The 17,466-nt window shown below is 46.5% G+C and overlaps 1 protein-coding gene across 3 annotated transcripts in view; it reads left to right on the top strand.

The window, feature by feature from the left end:
• Positions 1-17,466, top strand: part of PKNOX2 (PBX/knotted 1 homeobox 2) — a 296,299-nt gene that overhangs the window by 242,337 nt on the left and 36,496 nt on the right. For all 3 annotated transcript variants that reach the window (XM_055415936.2, XM_055415938.2, XM_055415937.2), the window contains 2 exons: positions 909-1,080; positions 15,030-15,218. In XM_055415936.2, coding sequence (XP_055271911.1) covers positions 909-1,080; positions 15,030-15,218 — 361 coding nt within the window. The remainder of the gene's footprint in view (positions 1-908; positions 1,081-15,029; positions 15,219-17,466) is intronic.

Raw genomic sequence — 17,466 nt, 5'->3', positions numbered from 1 at the left:
GCGATGTAGAAGCCAAGACCCAGAGAGTGGCCAGGTCAGCACTTCAGCTTGCATCCATCCATCATAGAACCACCCGTGTCGCCAAACATGCTCACGCTCACATATTCTTCATTCATCAGTTCATTGTCAGTCACCGAATATGTATTAAGTGCCTGCCGTGAGCGTCAAGGCAAGGTCCTAAGGATACAATGATCATTGAGACAGGGACAGTCTTGGGGAAAAACAGTGGCCAAGTAATAATGCGTATTAAAATTGCAGCTGTGCTAAGTGGGTGTTGATGGAAATGTGTAGGGAGGTGTCACATGTAAGCAGGGTGTCTGACCTAAACTGAGTCAGCCAGCAGAGGCATGACGGGTGGGGACATCTGCCCACCACATGTGATGAGTAGCCAGGTCCACACACACACACCTTCCTCCCCGCTCCCCCACCCCCCAGCTCCCCACCCTCCCATCGACACTTGCAAACACACAGGTACTACCATCTACACAGCCAAGTGTGGATCTGTGACCAGCGATGAATGTTTACATCCAGGACTTTTCTGGACATTTCCCGTATTTTCTTCCTGGGTTGACCTTGAGCCTGAAATGGACACCTACCTCTTTGAAGCATTATACCCAGCATCCCTCATCAAATATCCAGACAATTTATCTAGACAAAGAGAACAGTTAGGCTCCTGGTAGGGGAGGAACAGAAGCCACTGAGGCCCCAGGAATGAGGAGGTTGGATCCTCTGTGCCAGGGTATGAAATGCTGCTGTCCCGGTGGACTGTGGGGACTGGGGCCTTCCTCCAGGAGTGGGACCCTGGGAGAAGAGGTGATGGGAAGGTGAGATGGGCCCCTGAAGGCTTCTGAGCCCTCATGGCAGCAGGTCTCTGAGTGCACATGTGTGAGCTCTCGCTGTCCCCGCAGGCATCCTCTTTTCCCGCTCCTGACGCTGCTGTTTGAGAAATGTGAACAGGCCACCCAGGGCTCTGAGTGCATCACATCCGCCAGCTTCGATGTGGACATCGAGAACTTTGTCCACCAGCAGGAGCAGGAACACAAACCCTTCTTCAGCGATGACCCGGAACTGGACAATCTGGTAAAGACCCTCCAACCCCCACCCTGGCTAGGGTTGTCCCGCCCTCTGACCCCTTCCAAATGCCCCAGAAGCAATCCTTTCATTTGTTCATTCAGCAAAGAAATGTGCTTCCCCACTGTGGGCAGGCCTTGGTGTTCCAGCAGCTGAGAACCTTTAACCAAGAGTTACACACACTGGTGACGCTGCCAAAGTTCTGCCTTCCTCCTCCCCCGCAGCACCAGCGTCACCTCCCACCCTCTTGCAGTGCAGACGGGAGGAGGGGAGGGCCATGGCATCCAGAATGTTCTGAGGGCTGGAATCCTGGCTTGTTGGGAAATCCATCTTGGGCTGCCCAGAGAGGAGCTGATGGCCATATGCTACATTGTGAAGGAGGAGGGTGACATGCATATTCAAGCACATCAGTGGATAAGAAGACTGGAAGCAACAGATGAGAAGACCAACTTCTCTACTGAGAAGACCAGCAGATGTCCTGCCCATTTAGGATACGGTAGATCAGGCTCCCAAGCCTAGCTTGTCATCCAGATCATCACTACAGCTTTAAAAAGTACATGCTCCTGGGCCCCTCCACCTGGAAACCAGGATTCAATAAGTTTAGTTGGACTCGCACATGTACATTTTTAAAGGTTTCCCAGACAACTGCCATCTTCAAGAAGGCTTGGTAGCCAATAGATTAGATGATACTCTAACTCTTCATCTAGCCCTGGGAATCCTGCTGAGAAAAGAGCTGTGGAGAGACCGCTCTGTTTGTTCATCGTGACAACAGTTATCCTGGGATTATTAACCACGATTCTTGATTTTGCTGTGAGTGGATTATCCAGATTGTGCACGGTGAATTTGGAAACTCTGAAAATGTGTCTTCCATAAGTTGATTGATTATAGCGCTGACCTCCATCCAGAATTTAGTTAGTACCTACTCCCCAAAGGGAAACAGATTTAGAAAAGCAAATGTGACTCCAGGAAGGAAGGAACACACACAAACACACACACACACACACACAGTGCATCTGCAGAGCAGACTTAAATGACTTGGGTATTATTCTGCGTTGTGAATGACCCACCCCACCGCTTCTCTCAGGAGTTGAATATGGAGTCCAAGAGCGCTACCAGGAGAGGACCCCCTCCTTGACCTGGAAATCTACGAAGTGTTATGGTGCATTATGATACAGGACAGAGGATATGCACTTGGCCAAGGTCAGGAGCATTAGTGCAGGTTTCTGGGAGCCCCAGATGCACCTCTGCTCGACTCCTGGCTGTGACTGAGCTAACTTCCTTCCCGGTAACACAGTCCCCTATCTCTCAGGTCCCCTGGGAGAGCCGTCCCCATGCAGGTTCTCCATTTGGTTGGATAGTTAGTGCAGGCAGACTTGCCCCTGCCCTGCTGTTCATCTGATCAGAATCTCAGAACCACAATTGTGAATCAGGTCTTTAGAACCTACCCCCGCAGCAGTCATGGGGCCAGGAGGTGAGGCAGCCGTTTGTGTGGGAGCTGGAATGAACACTCCCTTCACTTGACCCCCAAAAGAAGCTGAGGCCTCAGTTGGTGGGAAATACCTAAAATAGGCTGAGTAACATGAAAGAATATAAACTTTCTTCAGAAGTAGGAGTCCTGGCGAAACAAACCTCACCAAATTGCACACTGCCACCTGCCAGGTGACTTCTGGAAGACACCTCCCTGTCCCAGCCCCAGGACAGCCTCTTATTCTATTGAGTTGGCCAGAAAGTTCATTTGGATTTTTCCATAAGATGTAGTGGGAAAACCTGAACAACCTTTTTGTCCAACCCAAGGGTACAGCCTGGAAATACCAAAAAGTGACCATCTCCATGCTCTCCCCTGGCCCACACTACCTGCGTCTCTCAGGAGTCTATTCACTCAAAGACTCAGATTTCTTCATCTAATCCAGCAAAACATGGTCATGTCCACCATGTGCCATGCCTGATCTGAGGGTGGGGTTGCTGTAGGAGCTGCCCCAGTGGCCCCAGACCCCCTGGTGCTCCCTGGGCTTCTATCCCAAGTGATGGGCTGGGAGTGGTCCACTGGTGGAACAGGCTTTGTACAGCCCACCCCCTCACATGGACCCAGAGGAGTTTACCTGGGGGTGCTGGCCACAGTCAATGACTGATGGATGAATCAATTATTTAAATGGAGGTGGTTGAAGGAGCCAGGGACCCGAGGCCAAGCTCATCCTCTGGGAGACTTTTACGACAGCTCCTTTGAAGCTCGGTTTCCCCATCTGTAGAGCCAGTACACCTGTCTCCTGTGACTGTCATAAAAAATTAGCACCATGACTAGTGGAACTAAATGGCCTTTGAAAATGCGTGGCATCCAGAAGGTTAAGGTCAAATGCAGTATCACTAAGGCCAGGCATTCCAGCTGCATCACCTCACCTCCAGGCCATCAGAGAGACGGTGTGGCCGAGAGCCTGAAACTTTCCGTGGGTAGGGAGGTGTGTGTGGGGGGGGGTGCTGGAATCAGGCAGTGCCCTTTGCCATCCCACATGTGGCCCTGTGTCAGGAGGGGGAAGGTGAGGAGGCCGACCACAGGAGCCATCATTAGAACAAGAGTCGTGCAGCCGGCACTGCCGAGATGCACATAATTAGAAATTAGAAAAAGGTCAGATCGCGTCATTATCAGCTCAATCAGCTGCCGAGTGCCACAGCCAGTTAATTTGGCATCTGTATTTTTTACAACCCCGCACACGTAGCCCAGCGGACTGTAACTCTTTATCCGGACAGATATACTGCGCAGCGGAGCAGGGACATAAAATGAGACCCCAAGCAAATGAGCTGAGATAATTGAGAGATTTATTTTTTATATATATGTGTGTCAGGGCGGCTTTCCTTTGCCCTTGAATGTTGACTTTCACAGATGGGCTTGTCATGAGGACGCTGGGATCCCCCCAAACTGTCCCACCCTGGATCCTGGAGCGGGGCTCAGATCCTGCCTCCTCCCCAGCCCCACCAGGCCTACCACCCCTCAGGACATGGGTCCTCCCCTCTCCTGCTGGTCCCTCTCCTCCCATCCAAGCAAATCGCTGTATCCACCTCCCTGGCTCCCACGATCTCCCCGGACAGGTTCCCATGGGAACCATGGTTGATGAAGCCCTCCCAGAGCTGCTTAGAGACCAGAGAGGTTCCCAGAGCATAGGTTTCTAAGTGAACCTCCCTTCCCAGTTAGCCAGCTGCCGGAATAGAAACTTAGAATCATAAAACACTGGGGGAAAACCCCAAGCAGAGAGAGCAGTGCGTCCATTTTACAGATGGGGACACTGGAGTCCAGAGAAGGGCAGTGACTTGTCAGCACCCAGGTCTGCTGACTCCTTCCACTCCATCACCCACCTCTCTGCTTCCCCGGGGGCAGCAGAGCCCTCATTTATAAATGACTGTCTCTCAAAAAACAACCCTGATAAGAAAGGTGAAGAGGAGTGCAAGTCTGAATAATAAAACACATGACAATAATTATAAAAAATAAATAAATAAGTGTCTCTCCCCCTGGTACACAGACTCCCTGACCCTCTCCACCTCCCCATTTCAGTCCCATGGGGGTGGCTTTCCCCTGGTCAGCTCCCCCAGGGACCGCCCCCCACCAGCTCCAATTCCCACACACACACCCCAGTGCTCACCAGCCCTCTGTCACCTGACCCATTGATCCCCTATTTGGGCCCAGCAGCCTCTGACTGGCAGTTGGTACAGTTTGTAAAATTTGCAAGTTCCCCAAACCCCTTTGAAAGGCAAAAGCTTTTTGTTTTATAAAATCTGATTTATGGGCCCCCAGTGCAGGGCCAAGGTTTTATATATTATGCAAGATTTCAAACCGAGGCTGTAAAACGTACGGTTTCAGTTTCATGCATGGAATTTTTTTATGTGTAAATTTTTTAACATTTATGGGGCACGTTTTAATGAGACTCTGGTGGGGCTCACGGGACAGATTAGAGCTGCCTGATCGCAAAGCCAGCTCCAACATGGGGCCCCCCAAGCCCCTGGGCCCTCCCTGAAGGGGGTGGGGTGCAGAGGCCAGAGATTGTGAATATGGAGACACGTGAAGGAGGCAGGCTAGAGCCATGGGTCCACAGGGACCCCAGCAGCACCCCTTCAGAGAGTTATTCCCTCCTGCCTTCTGTGCAGACCCTCTTCACCTCAATGGGAGCAGAAAATCCCACAAGACCCCAGAACAGGGAAAGGAAATAATAATCAAAGCCAGTAATAAATAACATTTACAGCATACTTACTGGGTGCCAGGTGCCGTCGTCCTAAACACTACACCTGTATTATCTTATTTAATCCTCTTTTCAGACCCACAAGGCACAGATTATTACTATCCCTATTTTAAGATGAGGGGTCTTAAAAATGAGAGAAGCCTGGTGGCTCAGAAGGTAAAGAATCTGCCCACAACACAGGAGAACCAAGTTCAATCCCTGGGTCAGAAAGATGCCCTGCAGAAGGGAATGGCTACCCACTTTAGTATTCTTGCCTGGAGAATTCCATGGACAGAGGAGCCTGGCGGGCTGCAGTCCATGGGGTCTCAAAGAGTTGGGCAAGACTGAGCGACTTTCACTAAGATGAGGATCTTGCGAAATGAGGTGAAATCATAGCTCAAGACCACACAGCTCGTACGTGAGTCAAACACAGGCACGGAGCCCTGGCCCACACTCATCTGCTATGTGGCCCTAGACTCCGTCTTTTCTTAGTACTTCCTCTGCACTCGTCTTTAGTTCTTTTCTGGGCAAATCTCCTTCTATCCTCAGTATGATGTTGAGGGAGTTGCTGTTGTTATCCCATTTTACAGATGAGAACAAGGAAGTGCAGAGATCATGTGAATCCTGCAGAGCATCCCAGAAGGTGGAGGGCCCCAGACTCAGCCTCCAAAATCCACTGTTTCCTAGCACCCAGCTCTGCTATTTAATTCTCGAGATAGCCCTGGGAGGGGTTATCATTATACCCATTTTACAGAAGGGAGAATCCAAGACTGAGAACCCTGCAGTCACTAAGTTACAGAACCAGGATTTGTCTAGCTCCTGAAGCCCACCTCTTTCCCCTGAACCACAAGGCATCTCCAAAGTCTGAGGATGAGGCAGGGGAAGTGCCATATTGTGACTTAGAAGTATTAACTTGTCCTGTGTGGCAGCCTCCCTAAGTGTTCGTCCTGTCCCCCAGTCATCTGGCAGTCTCTAGCCCCTGGTCTTCACCTTTCTCCCATGTCCCAGGCTTTGTTCCAGGGACCCCACCCTTCCAACTGCTCAGACTGGGCGGGGCTGGCCTGGAAAAGTTCCCAATTAGATTTTAGCTTTGGCTGCCCTAATGACATGCAGGAAGCACTTCAGAGCACTTCAAGGAATGCATGTTTACCAATTCCTTCATCTGTACGTGAAGCAGACTATTCCAGCTTCCCAAAGTGCAGAAGAAGGAGAGGGAAAAAAGAGTCTGCCCTCCAGGGCAGAGCTACTCCCTAATTGCTGCTTGGAATTTCACAGGTTACCTAATCCCAGAGTCTTGATCTCCTGTTCTCCAGAAGAATGATAACCGTGCCTATGGATCCCCAGGTTTATGCGCCTCAAATGAAGTAATGGAGAGAGAAGTGTTTTGTCTATCGTAAAGTGCTATGTATATAAATGCTTTGAAAGGCAAGGATTTATTATTATCAAATGAAGAGGTCGCAGTCTTACAAGAGAGGCCACTTTTCAGAAAAGTGCTTGATGGAGGAGGGAAGGGCACACTGATGTAAATAATCGACATACAACACAGTGCTGTGTGCTCAGGACACAGTGTACATGGTTTCATTCAATGTTCACAACAGCTCTTCAGTGTAAGTATTATTGATCAGCTTACATGTTACAGATGAAGTTAAAGGTCTGGTTCAAAATACTCAGACAGGAAATACTAGATTTAGGACATCACACCATGGGACTTTCCGGAAAAAGAGAGGCTCCCATCCTGTGGACTTTCCTGAGACTCGTGAAGCCTTTCGGGCTTTCCAGGTGGCCCTCGTGGTAAAGAATCCACCTGCCAATGCAGGAGACTTAAGTGGCGCAGGTTCAGAGTTAAGTGATCCCTGGTTCAGGAAGATCCCTTGGAGGAGGAAATGGCAACCCACTCTAGTATTCTTGCCTGGAGAATCCCATGGACAGAAGAGCTTGGCGGGCTACAGTCCATGGGGTCACACAGAGTCAGACAGGACTAAAACGACTTTAGTACACAAGCATGTGAGGCCCATGTGCTGTGATATGAGACTAAACTATAAGATTGCATCTTGTTTTGCTTTAGTGAAGGATGCTACTTAGAAGAAGAGGGCTGCTTTTTTAACTAGTATTTTGAAAGAGAAGGGTGGGGAGAGAAGCTAAAAGATGAAGCCAAACTGGGAGAAAAGGAATTAAGGATACATTCATCACAGTTGTTGATGATATTAAAATGGAACTGTTCTATTGCACTAGAAGATTTGGAATAACCTTTTACATGACATCGATCACTTAGGGAAATAGTTTAATACGTCAGAGTTTTATTCTGATTTAGAGGCAAAAGCCCAAAATTGCATTAGAAATAAGCTAGAGGATGATTCACGAAACATAAATAGAGAAGAAAAAACTGGGGAAGATTATTTTTCCACTCTCTGAAAATGGAATAGCAATAGAAAAGCCAACAGGATATTAGAAATCATTAAAAGAGGTTGCAAAAATGTATATGCCTTTGGTTCCCTGTGGTTTATAAAGCACTTTCACGTTATTATCTCTTTTAGCCCTTATCAAATCCTGTGAGTCAGGGATGAAGAAGACTGAGGCTAAGGGAAGTCATGGAATTAGCCCAGTGTCACTCAATCTGTAAACAGTAGGCCTGGACTCAAATCTGGGCTGACGGTAAATCCCACAGGCTTTGTGCTATGCCAGGCAACTGCCCCATATTAATGGCATTGCCCACTTTTTTCTCAAATACTGAATAGATCCTACATATTCATTGCCTTGGAATACCATTGTGATTTACTCTATGTTCTTAAATCTTTAAACCAAGTCTGTTATCTCATAAAAAAGTAATCCTCCACCTGTGCTTTATTAAACCAAAAGGTAGGTCCACTTTCGGCCCACTGTGCATCAGATCTGATTTAAACACATTGCACCTGCATTTCATCTGAGCAAAGCTATTTTGGATAGGTTTTACTTTTCATTTTGTTCTATTTAATTGTATTTTCTGATTCTTTTTACGTAAGAATTTATTGACTATAGGTATGTGTACTTTCCTCTGTGCGTGTGTATTCACGGGAAGATTTTAAAGTGAGTAAATGATGATTGAAAAGGAAAAATAGTCCAGTGAAGGAAAGCTTGGAGAAAGAGGAAAGAAGAAATGAAAGGAAGGAAGGAAGAAGCAACAGAGGCAGGAAAGAAAGGTTTAAGGAGTTAGGGTTATTCTGGCTGGAGGAGACAAAGCTCACTGGCACCTTATTCGAGGGAGAGGTCTTGTATAGCGTTTGGCATTTAATGAGACTTACTATTTGTCGAAACAATAATGTTAAATTAAGGGAGGTTGTAGGGACTTCCCTGCTGGTCCAGCAGCTAAGACTCCACCCTCCCGATGCAGGGGACCTGGGTTTGATCCCTGGTCAGGGAACCAGATCCCATATGGTGCAACTAAGACCTGGCTCAGACAAATACACAAATATTTTTAAAAATTAAGAAAGATTGTACCGATGGAGGCGCTAGATGTTCTTGGTGCCTATAAAAAGCTGTTGTTCAGTAGTAGCTCAGTCGTGTCCAACTCTTTGCGACCCTATGGACAGCAGCACACCAGGCTTCCCTGTCCTTCACCAGCTCCCAGAGCTTGCTCAAACTCTTGTCCATTGAGCCGGTGATGCCATCCAACCATCTCATCCAATGTAGTCCCCTTCTCTTCCTGCCCTCAATCTTTCCCAGAATCAGGGTCTTTTCTAATGAGTCAGCTCTTTGCATCAGGTAGCCAAAGTATTGGAGCTTCAGCTTCAGCATCAGTCCTTCCAGTGAATATTCAGAACTGATTTCCTTTAGGATGGACTGGTTGGATCTCCTTGCTGTCCAAGGGATGCTCAAGAGTCTTCTCCAGCATTACAGTTCAAAAGCATTTAATTCTTCGGTACTCAGCTTTCTTTATAGTCCAACTCTCACATTCATACATGACTACTGGAAAAACCATACCTTTGACTAGATGGACCTTTGTCAGCAAAGTAATGTCTCTGCTTTTTAATATGCTGTCTAAGTTGGTCATAGCTTTCCTTCCAAGGAGCAAGAGCCTTTTAATTTCATGGCTGCAGTTACCATCTGCAGTGATTTTAGCGTCCAAGAAAATGAAATCTGTCACTGTTTCCGTTGTTTCCCCATCTATTTGCCATGAAGTGATAGGATCAGATGCCATGATCTTCGTTTTTCAAATGTTGAATTTTAAGCCAGTTTTTTCACTGGCCTCTTTCACTTTCATCAAGAGGCTCTTTAGTACCTCTTCACATTCTGCAATAAGGGTGATGTCATCTGTATATCTGAAGTTATTGATATTTCTCCTGACAATCTTGATTCCAGTTTATGCTTCATCCAGTCCAGCATTTCGCATGATGTACTCTGCATATAAGCTAAATAAGCAGGGTGTCAATATACAACCTTGACATACTCGTTTCCCAATTTGGAACCAGTCCATTGTTCCATGTTCGGTTCGGTTGCTTCTTGACCTGAATACAGGTCAGGTAAGGTGGTAGGTAAGGTAAGATGGTCTGGTATTTTCATCTCTTGAAGAATTTTCCACAATTTGTTGTGATCCACACAGTTAAAGGCTTTAACATAGTCAATGAAGCATATGTTTTTCTGAAACTCTCTTGCTTTTTCTATGATCCAACAGATGCTGGCAATTTGATCTCAGGTTCCTCTGCCTTTTCTAAATCCAGCTTGAATGTTCTGGTTCACGTACTGTTGAAGCCATGCTTGGAGAATTCTGAGCATTATTTTGCCCACTTATGAAATGAGTGCAATTGTGCGGTAGTTTGAGCATTCTTTGGCATTCCCTTTCTTTGGGATTGGAATGAAAACTGACCTTTTCCAGTCCTGTGGCCACTGCTGAGTTTTCCAAATTTGCTGGCATATTGAGTGCAGCACTTTCACAGCATCATCTTTTACGATTTGAAATATTCAGCTGGAATTCCATCACCTCCACTAGTTTTTAGTGATGCTTCCCAAGGCCCACTTAACTTTACACTCCAAGATGTCTGGCTTTAGGTGAGGGATCACACCTTCATTGTTGTTATCTGGTTATTAAGGTCTTTTTTTATAGCTCTTCGGTGTATTCTTGCCACCTCTTCTTAATATTTTCTGCTTCTGTTAGGTCCATACCGTTTCTGTCTTTTATTGTGCCCATCTTTGCATGAAATGTTCCCTTGGTATCTCTAATTTTCTTGAAGAGATCTCTAGTCTTTCCCATTCTATTGTCTTCCTCTATTTCTTTACATTGATCACTGAGGAAAATATACCGTTGTCAGTTTCTGCCTCTGAGTAACAGTTCATCTAATTCTCCAAGAGCCTTTAATTAGCCAAGCACAATCCTTGTCCCTATAAAGAAAGCTGATCACTGAAGAATTGGTGCTTTTGAACTGGGTGTTGGAGAAGACTCTTGTGAGTCCCTTGGATTGCAAGAAGATCCAACCAGTCCATCCTAAAGGAAATCAGTCCTGAATATTCACTGGAAGGACTAATGCTGAAGCTGAAACTCCAATACTTTGGCCACCTGATGCAAAGAACTGACTCATTACAAAAGACCCTGATGCTGGGAAAGATTGAAGGCGGGAGGAGAAGGGATGACAGAGGATGAGAGTGGGATGGCATCACCGGCTCAATGGACATGACTTTGAGTAAACTCCAGGAGTTGGTGATGGACAGGGTGGCCTGGCATGATGCAGTCCATAGGGTGGCAAAGAGTCGGACACGACTGAGCAACTGAACTGAACTGAATCCCTACCCATCAGACAATCCAGATGAGAGTCTGGGGGCTCCTCTATCACTCTCCGCTTGAAATGCTGAGGAAGCTCAGAGAGGGTGAGGCCATGGCTTTTAGTCACACAGCTTGCCGCTCAACACACCTGACAGTAGGATTCTCTGGGAGCCATGGCCTTGCTCATCTTCCTGGGCATCAAAATGTTGGCCAAAAGCTCGGAGGGTTGGGTTAAAGAAAGACGCCTCTACATGGCTTATGTCAGCATAAATTGTCTTGGAAGGCAAACACCCACTGTTTTCTTTTTCCTTTTTATTTTGATGTAACTGTAGATTCACACGCAGCTGTAAGAATTAGTATAGAGAAGTCCTTATTCCCTTTCTGCATGGCTAGAGGACAATTTCACAGCCAGGAAGTGACAATGGTATGACCACCAAAGTTATTCAGATTTCACTAGTTTTACATATAGTCACAGCGATATGTGTGTGTGTGTTTAGTCTGTGCCACTTTATCACGTATGTATTTGTAGAGACACTATGATTGTCAAGATACAAAGCAGTTCCTCCCTCTCTCCCCCACCAGACCCCCTAGCAATCACTGATCTCTATCTCTATCTCTAAAATTTAGTCATTTAAAGAATGTTCTATATATTAAAAAAGAAGAAAAGAATGTTATATAAATGGCATTTTGTATGTAGCCTTGAGACTGGCTTTTTTCCCCTCAGCATCATTCCCTTTAAATCCATCCAAGTAGCTGAGTGTATCAGTAGTTTGTTTTTGTTGCTAAGTATGATTCCATGACACAGATGTACCATAGTTTCTTTATCCATTCACCTGTTGAAGTGTATTTTGGTTGTTTCCAGCTTGGGGTTATTAAAAATAAGGTTTCTTTGAATATACAAGTTTTGAGGTGAGCACATGTTTTTATTTCTCTGGGATAAATGCCCAAGAGTGCAACTGCTGAGCTGGATGGTATATCTTCAGTTTTGTAAGAAACTATTCTGCTGTTTTCCAGAGTGGCTGGACCATTTTTTATATCCGCCAGTTACACATGAGTGACCCAGTTTCTAATTCCTTGCCAACATTTAGTGTTATCTCTATTTTTAACGTGAACCACTCTGATAGGTGTGTGGTGACACCTTACTGTGGTTTTAAGTTGCATTTCCCTGATGATGCATGCGTGTGTGCTAAGTCACTTCAGTCATATCTAACTCTTTGTGATGCCATGAACTGTAGCCCACCAGGCTTCTCTGTCCGTGGGATTCTCCAGGCAAGAATACTGGGGTGGGTTGCCATGCCCTCCTCCAGGGGACCTTCCCGACCCAGGGATAGAACCTGGGCCTCCCGCTTTGCAGGAAGATTCTTTACTGTTTGAGCCACCAGAGAAGACCCTTCCCTGGTAATTCTGAACATCTTTTCATGTGGCTTTTTGCCATCTATGTATCCTTTTCAGTGAAATGTCTGATGTTGTCTTTTGCCCATGTCCTAATTGGATTGCTTGTTATTTTACTGGTTAGTTTTGAGAGTTCTTTATATACTCTAGATATAAGTCCTTTGTCAGATACGTGTTTTTCAGATATTTTCTCCTGTTCTGTAGTTTGTCTTTTCGTCTTCTTCATGGGGTCTTTTGAAGAGCAAACATTTTACACTTTGATAAGGTTCAATTCATCAAGTTTCCCTTTTCTGGGTCATGTTTTTGGTGTCAAATCTAAGACTTCTTCGCCTAGCCCTCTGTCCTGATTATTTTCTCTTGTGTTTCTTTTTTTTTTTTTTCTTAAAAATTTTACAGTTTTATGCCTTATGTTTTGGTCTTTGAGTTAATTTTTGTGTAAGATGTGAAAATCCACTGTTTTGCTTGTGGATGTCCAATTGCTCCAACATCTTTGTTTGAAAAGTGATTTGGCCATATCTACTAGAAAAGACTCTGATGCTGGGAAAGGTTGGGGGCAGGAGGAGAAAAGGACGACAGAGAATGAGATGGCTGGATGGCATCACCGACTCTGTGGACATGAGTTTGAGTGAACTCCGGGAGTTGGTGATGGACAGGGAGGCCTGGCGTGCTGTGATTCATGGGGTCGCGGAGAGTCGGACACAACTGAGCGACTGGACTGAACTGAACTGAACTGAACCATGAGCCAAAAGAATGTTCATAGATATCTTTTTTTTTCTGATCACTTTTGGGATCTTGTCCTAAGGAAATAATGAAGAAGCATTAATAAGTTGTAAAGTTAGAAAAGATTCACTTAAAATTCTTTATAAAGTTGAAAAATTGGAATTAACCTAAATGCCCAACAATAAGGAATTGGCTAAGTAGGGCACACACATGGAATGATATGTTATTGCTGTGTTAGTCACTCAGTCGTGTCTGACTCTTTGTGGCCTCATGGACTGAAGCCCATCAGGCTTCTCTGTCCATGGAATTCTCTGTGCAAGAATACTGGAGTGGGTTGCCATTCCCTTATCCAGAGGATCTTTCTGACCCAGGGATTGAACCCAGGTCTCCTGCATTGCAGGCAGATTCTTTACTGTCAGAGTCACGGGGAAGCCCCATGGAATTTTTATTATTTTTTTCATTATTTTATTATATTATTATCTTTATTATTGCATGGAACGGTATGCAATAATTTAAAATATATTTACTCAATAGCTTTTACCCATTTGAGAACTATATACTCAGTATCCACATGTGTTAATAACCACGATAACAGGATGGGCAAATTAGGATGAGCCACTTCTCCCTTCTAGAAGCCCACAGGCTAGAAGCGAGAATAGAGAAAACAATGCTGCCACTTAGAAAAATACATCCGGTAAACTAAGGGGAAAAACAGGAAACAAAATTGCATGTACAAAGTGACTGAAACAATGTTGACATATGTGCATGTGAAACCCCCCTCAAAAAAACCCATCATTTTTTAGGGTGATTGGATCAGGGGCAGCCTCTGTTTTCCTGACCTCCCACAGTGCTTTCTTTTTATAATAATAGCAACAATAAAAAGAAAAGCTTCCATTGAGAAATAGCCTCTTGCCTTGAAAGGTTAGGAAGGTCCATTTGAAGAGGCGGCCGGCTCACGTACAACCACCCGAAGGGCATGGAAAAAGCAACTACAAACAGTTGAGTATCCCAACGCCCCGCTCAGTCACGCTGGATGATGCGGTCAGTCCACAAGCATTGATGGGGTGTCTGCACAGTGACGGGCATCACATGGGGCACTCAGATGGCGCGTTTAAGAATAGCCGGTCCCTGAGCTCTCGGGACTCTTACAAGGAGCTCTGATCGCTGTCTTCCTCATGGCAGTTCAGGGCCACACCCTTCGAATCTTGTGCCTTCCCTCAGATGCTCCTTTCTGCAAACCTGCACGGCTGTCAGGAAGGGCGTCATTGTGTCCAGCTGTCACATAGTGAGGTCCAGAACTTACACGCTTGACCAAGGCCACATAGGCAGGCCTAGAGCTGGAGACCTGGCCTTCCATCTCTAAGGCTGTTCTCAGAATAGCACATCTGCCCTCAGGACAGCTATGATAATAGGAGGTGCAAAAAAGTAAACAGGGGCTTCCCTGGTGGTCCCGTGGATAAGATTCTGCCTGCTAATGCAGGGCATATGGGTTCACTTCCGGGCCTAGGAAGATTCCACATGCCCCGGGGGAACTAAGCCCGTACACCACAACTACTGAAGCCCAAGTGCCTAGAGCCTGCGTTCTGCAACAAAAGAAGCCATTGCAATGAGAAGCCCATGCATGGCAACTAGAGGGTAGCCCCCTCCCGCCACAACTAGAGAAAACCTACGTGCAGCAACAAAGACCCAGGGTAGCTGTGTATAGATGTTTTTAAGTAAAAAAAAAAAAAAAATCTGTGCATTTAAAAATACAAGCTAACAATCTGCATGTACCCACAGAGAGAATTTAAATCCTACATCGCCAGAGCAGGAATGGGCTTCTCTCTCCTGGTGTGCCTGGGGTTCAAGGGTCAAGGCAGTGAGGGCACTGGAATCCAGACACACCTGAGGTCACCTATCCTCCCTCTCCACAGATGGTGAAGGCGATCCAGGTGCTGAGAATCCACCTGCTGGAGCTGGAGAAAGTCAATGAACTCTGCAAGGACTTTTGTAACCGGTACATCACCTGCCTCAAAACCAAGATGCACAGTGATAATCTGCTCAGGAATGACCTCGGGGGGCCCTACTCCCCCAACCAGCCCTCCATAAACCTTCACTCACAGGTAACACAGAGCACTGGGTCCTCTCTCCTAGCCAGGCTCCAAAGCCAGGTATCAGAAGGTCCCGTGGTTTAGGGAAATGGTTTAGAGTCACTGGATCCTTTCATCATGACATGCATCCTCTGGTCCATTCCTCCTGCTATTTTCAGGCAGCCAGACCCTCTAAAGCCCAGTGCTCACCACGCCAGGGCATCAGTATTCCCTAGAAAATAACTAGATCTGAGACGGACAAGGTTCAAAGTGATTCCTGGCTTCCGGGTCCAAGAAATTCCAGGAAATGAGCACAAAAGTCAAGGAGATGGAGAGTTTTGCTGGAGGATGAAGCAGGACAGAGCTGGGAATGGAATCAGACATGCCAGCACCACCCTTCGCTTCTCCAGGGGCTTCGGTTTAATGAGTTCTTGTGTTCTGGGCAGGAGGGTTTGGGGGAAGCGGTCCTCTCCTGAATTCCACTCACTTAATAGGAGAAGACAGAAGCTTCCCAAGGGATAGCTTTTCCCCGATCATTCCCTAGTTGCTCATCCCACCCTGGTACATCTGCCTCCTTGAGCCACTGTATAATTCTCCTAAAGTCACCCCCTCCTCTCAAGATTCACCTGCCACCTTCATCCTGGGAACCGGGAACTGTGGAAACGGTAACTCTGTGTTCTAGGACAGAATGGGTTCTCTCCAGGGCAGAATATTTCCCCCAAACCTCTAAACTGTAAAAGCTTCCTGGCAATACCTTTCCAACTGACTGGTGTCTATATAAGCCCTAGACTCACCACCTTCTTCTCCCACTGAGCTCTGAGTCCAGGACAGGCACATGGAGATCCCACAGGAGGTTTGCAGTAGCCTTCTACCCATGAGACAATCAGGCTTGGGGGTACGAGTGAACTTTCTAAGAATGCTTGATGAAATGTGCCGGAAAGACTGCCAAAGAAAGGTGATGCCATTTTTAACCTGTAAATTTTAAGGACCAACACGTATCATCTATTTCTCTAGGTTGGCAGAGGCAGGGGAAGGGACAGGGTGGTCTCTAGAAGGCCAGCCACTCCTTGTACATGTTGACCACAAAAGTCACATCGAACCCACCCCCAGGGCATCTCTGGGAGACTCAATAGTGAGTACTGCAGGAGACACGAGGCAGGAAGTTTATTTCCTCTTCCCTTTGCTTGAAATCACCAAATCACTTTATTACAGATCTAAACTCTGCCGCCCAGGCTTCTGCTTGCTAATATTCTCTTGAAATAGACTCATTCCTTCAGAGTCTTATTGTACTTTCCCTTATGATCAAAATTAGCAAGAAACTTGCATAAAAGAGGACAATAATTGCTCAACGAGCATCTCGTTTGTAATTTATTAGTTTCTATTATTGTGGGTTACCATGGTGACGCTGCGCAGCCCCGGTGACGGGAGAGATGCAAGATAGGAGCCAAGGAGGCTGTGAGGCCTCACCAAATGGAGATGCACATTTTTATCAGTAATTTTCATGAAAATAATAAGTGAGGAGTTAATGAGATGGAAAGCCATCCTGTGGCTATTGTGAATTTGTTTTAAGTGTTGATCTAATTAGAATGCATCGGTCAGGAAAAGTAATGAGGATTTAGTGCCTCACAGAGATGTGAGGATCATATCAGAAAATTAGCACAAGTCTTTGGAAATAATCAGGTCCTTGGAGAGGCACTGGGTTTCCCCTTCTGGGCCCTCCAACCCCAACTCAAGCTCTGGCATTGGGGGCGTACCAAGGTAGAGGGGAAAGAAAGGAGGGCCTGGGGGCTTAGTAGCCACAGCGGCCCCCGAAAGGTCGGAGTCCCGGGGCCGACAGGTTCGTCCTGCAGGAAGCAGGAGACACTAGTAGAGAAGGATCACGTGGGTGTTGGGTGACCCAGGCATGGGAGATGCTGTCTGCAGAAGTCAGTCCTCCTGGGGGATCCCAGCATCCAGCGCCTCTGCGCTTAGAGAGGAGAGGTAGGAACTTTGATCTCTATCACTGCAAGCATCACATCGGTGCCTGACAGTGAAGCTGGCCCTGGGCTGACCGCTGCAGAAAGGCCTCTGATCCGACAAAAACAAAGACACTGAAAAAAAGAAGACGCTGAGCGAGGTGGTCCTGTTGGCCGCTTCTCAGACTGGCCCCTTCATCTCCTGTCTCTGCCCCCGCCTCCTTGGTTCCGGCTTCAGTGGGTAAATACGGTAATGACACACGAGCTACTGTCATAGCTTCCTATTCTGCTCTTCTGTGGCTACCTCGGGGCCCTCCTACACACAC

This window comes from Moschus berezovskii, chromosome 25 (assembly GCF_049115385.1).
Source record: "Moschus berezovskii isolate FMDL1 chromosome 25, NW_MosBer_1.0, whole genome shotgun sequence".
Taxonomy (NCBI): Eukaryota; Metazoa; Chordata; class Mammalia; order Artiodactyla; family Moschidae; genus Moschus; species Moschus berezovskii.
This window is presented reverse-complemented; position numbering and strand designations above follow the sequence as displayed.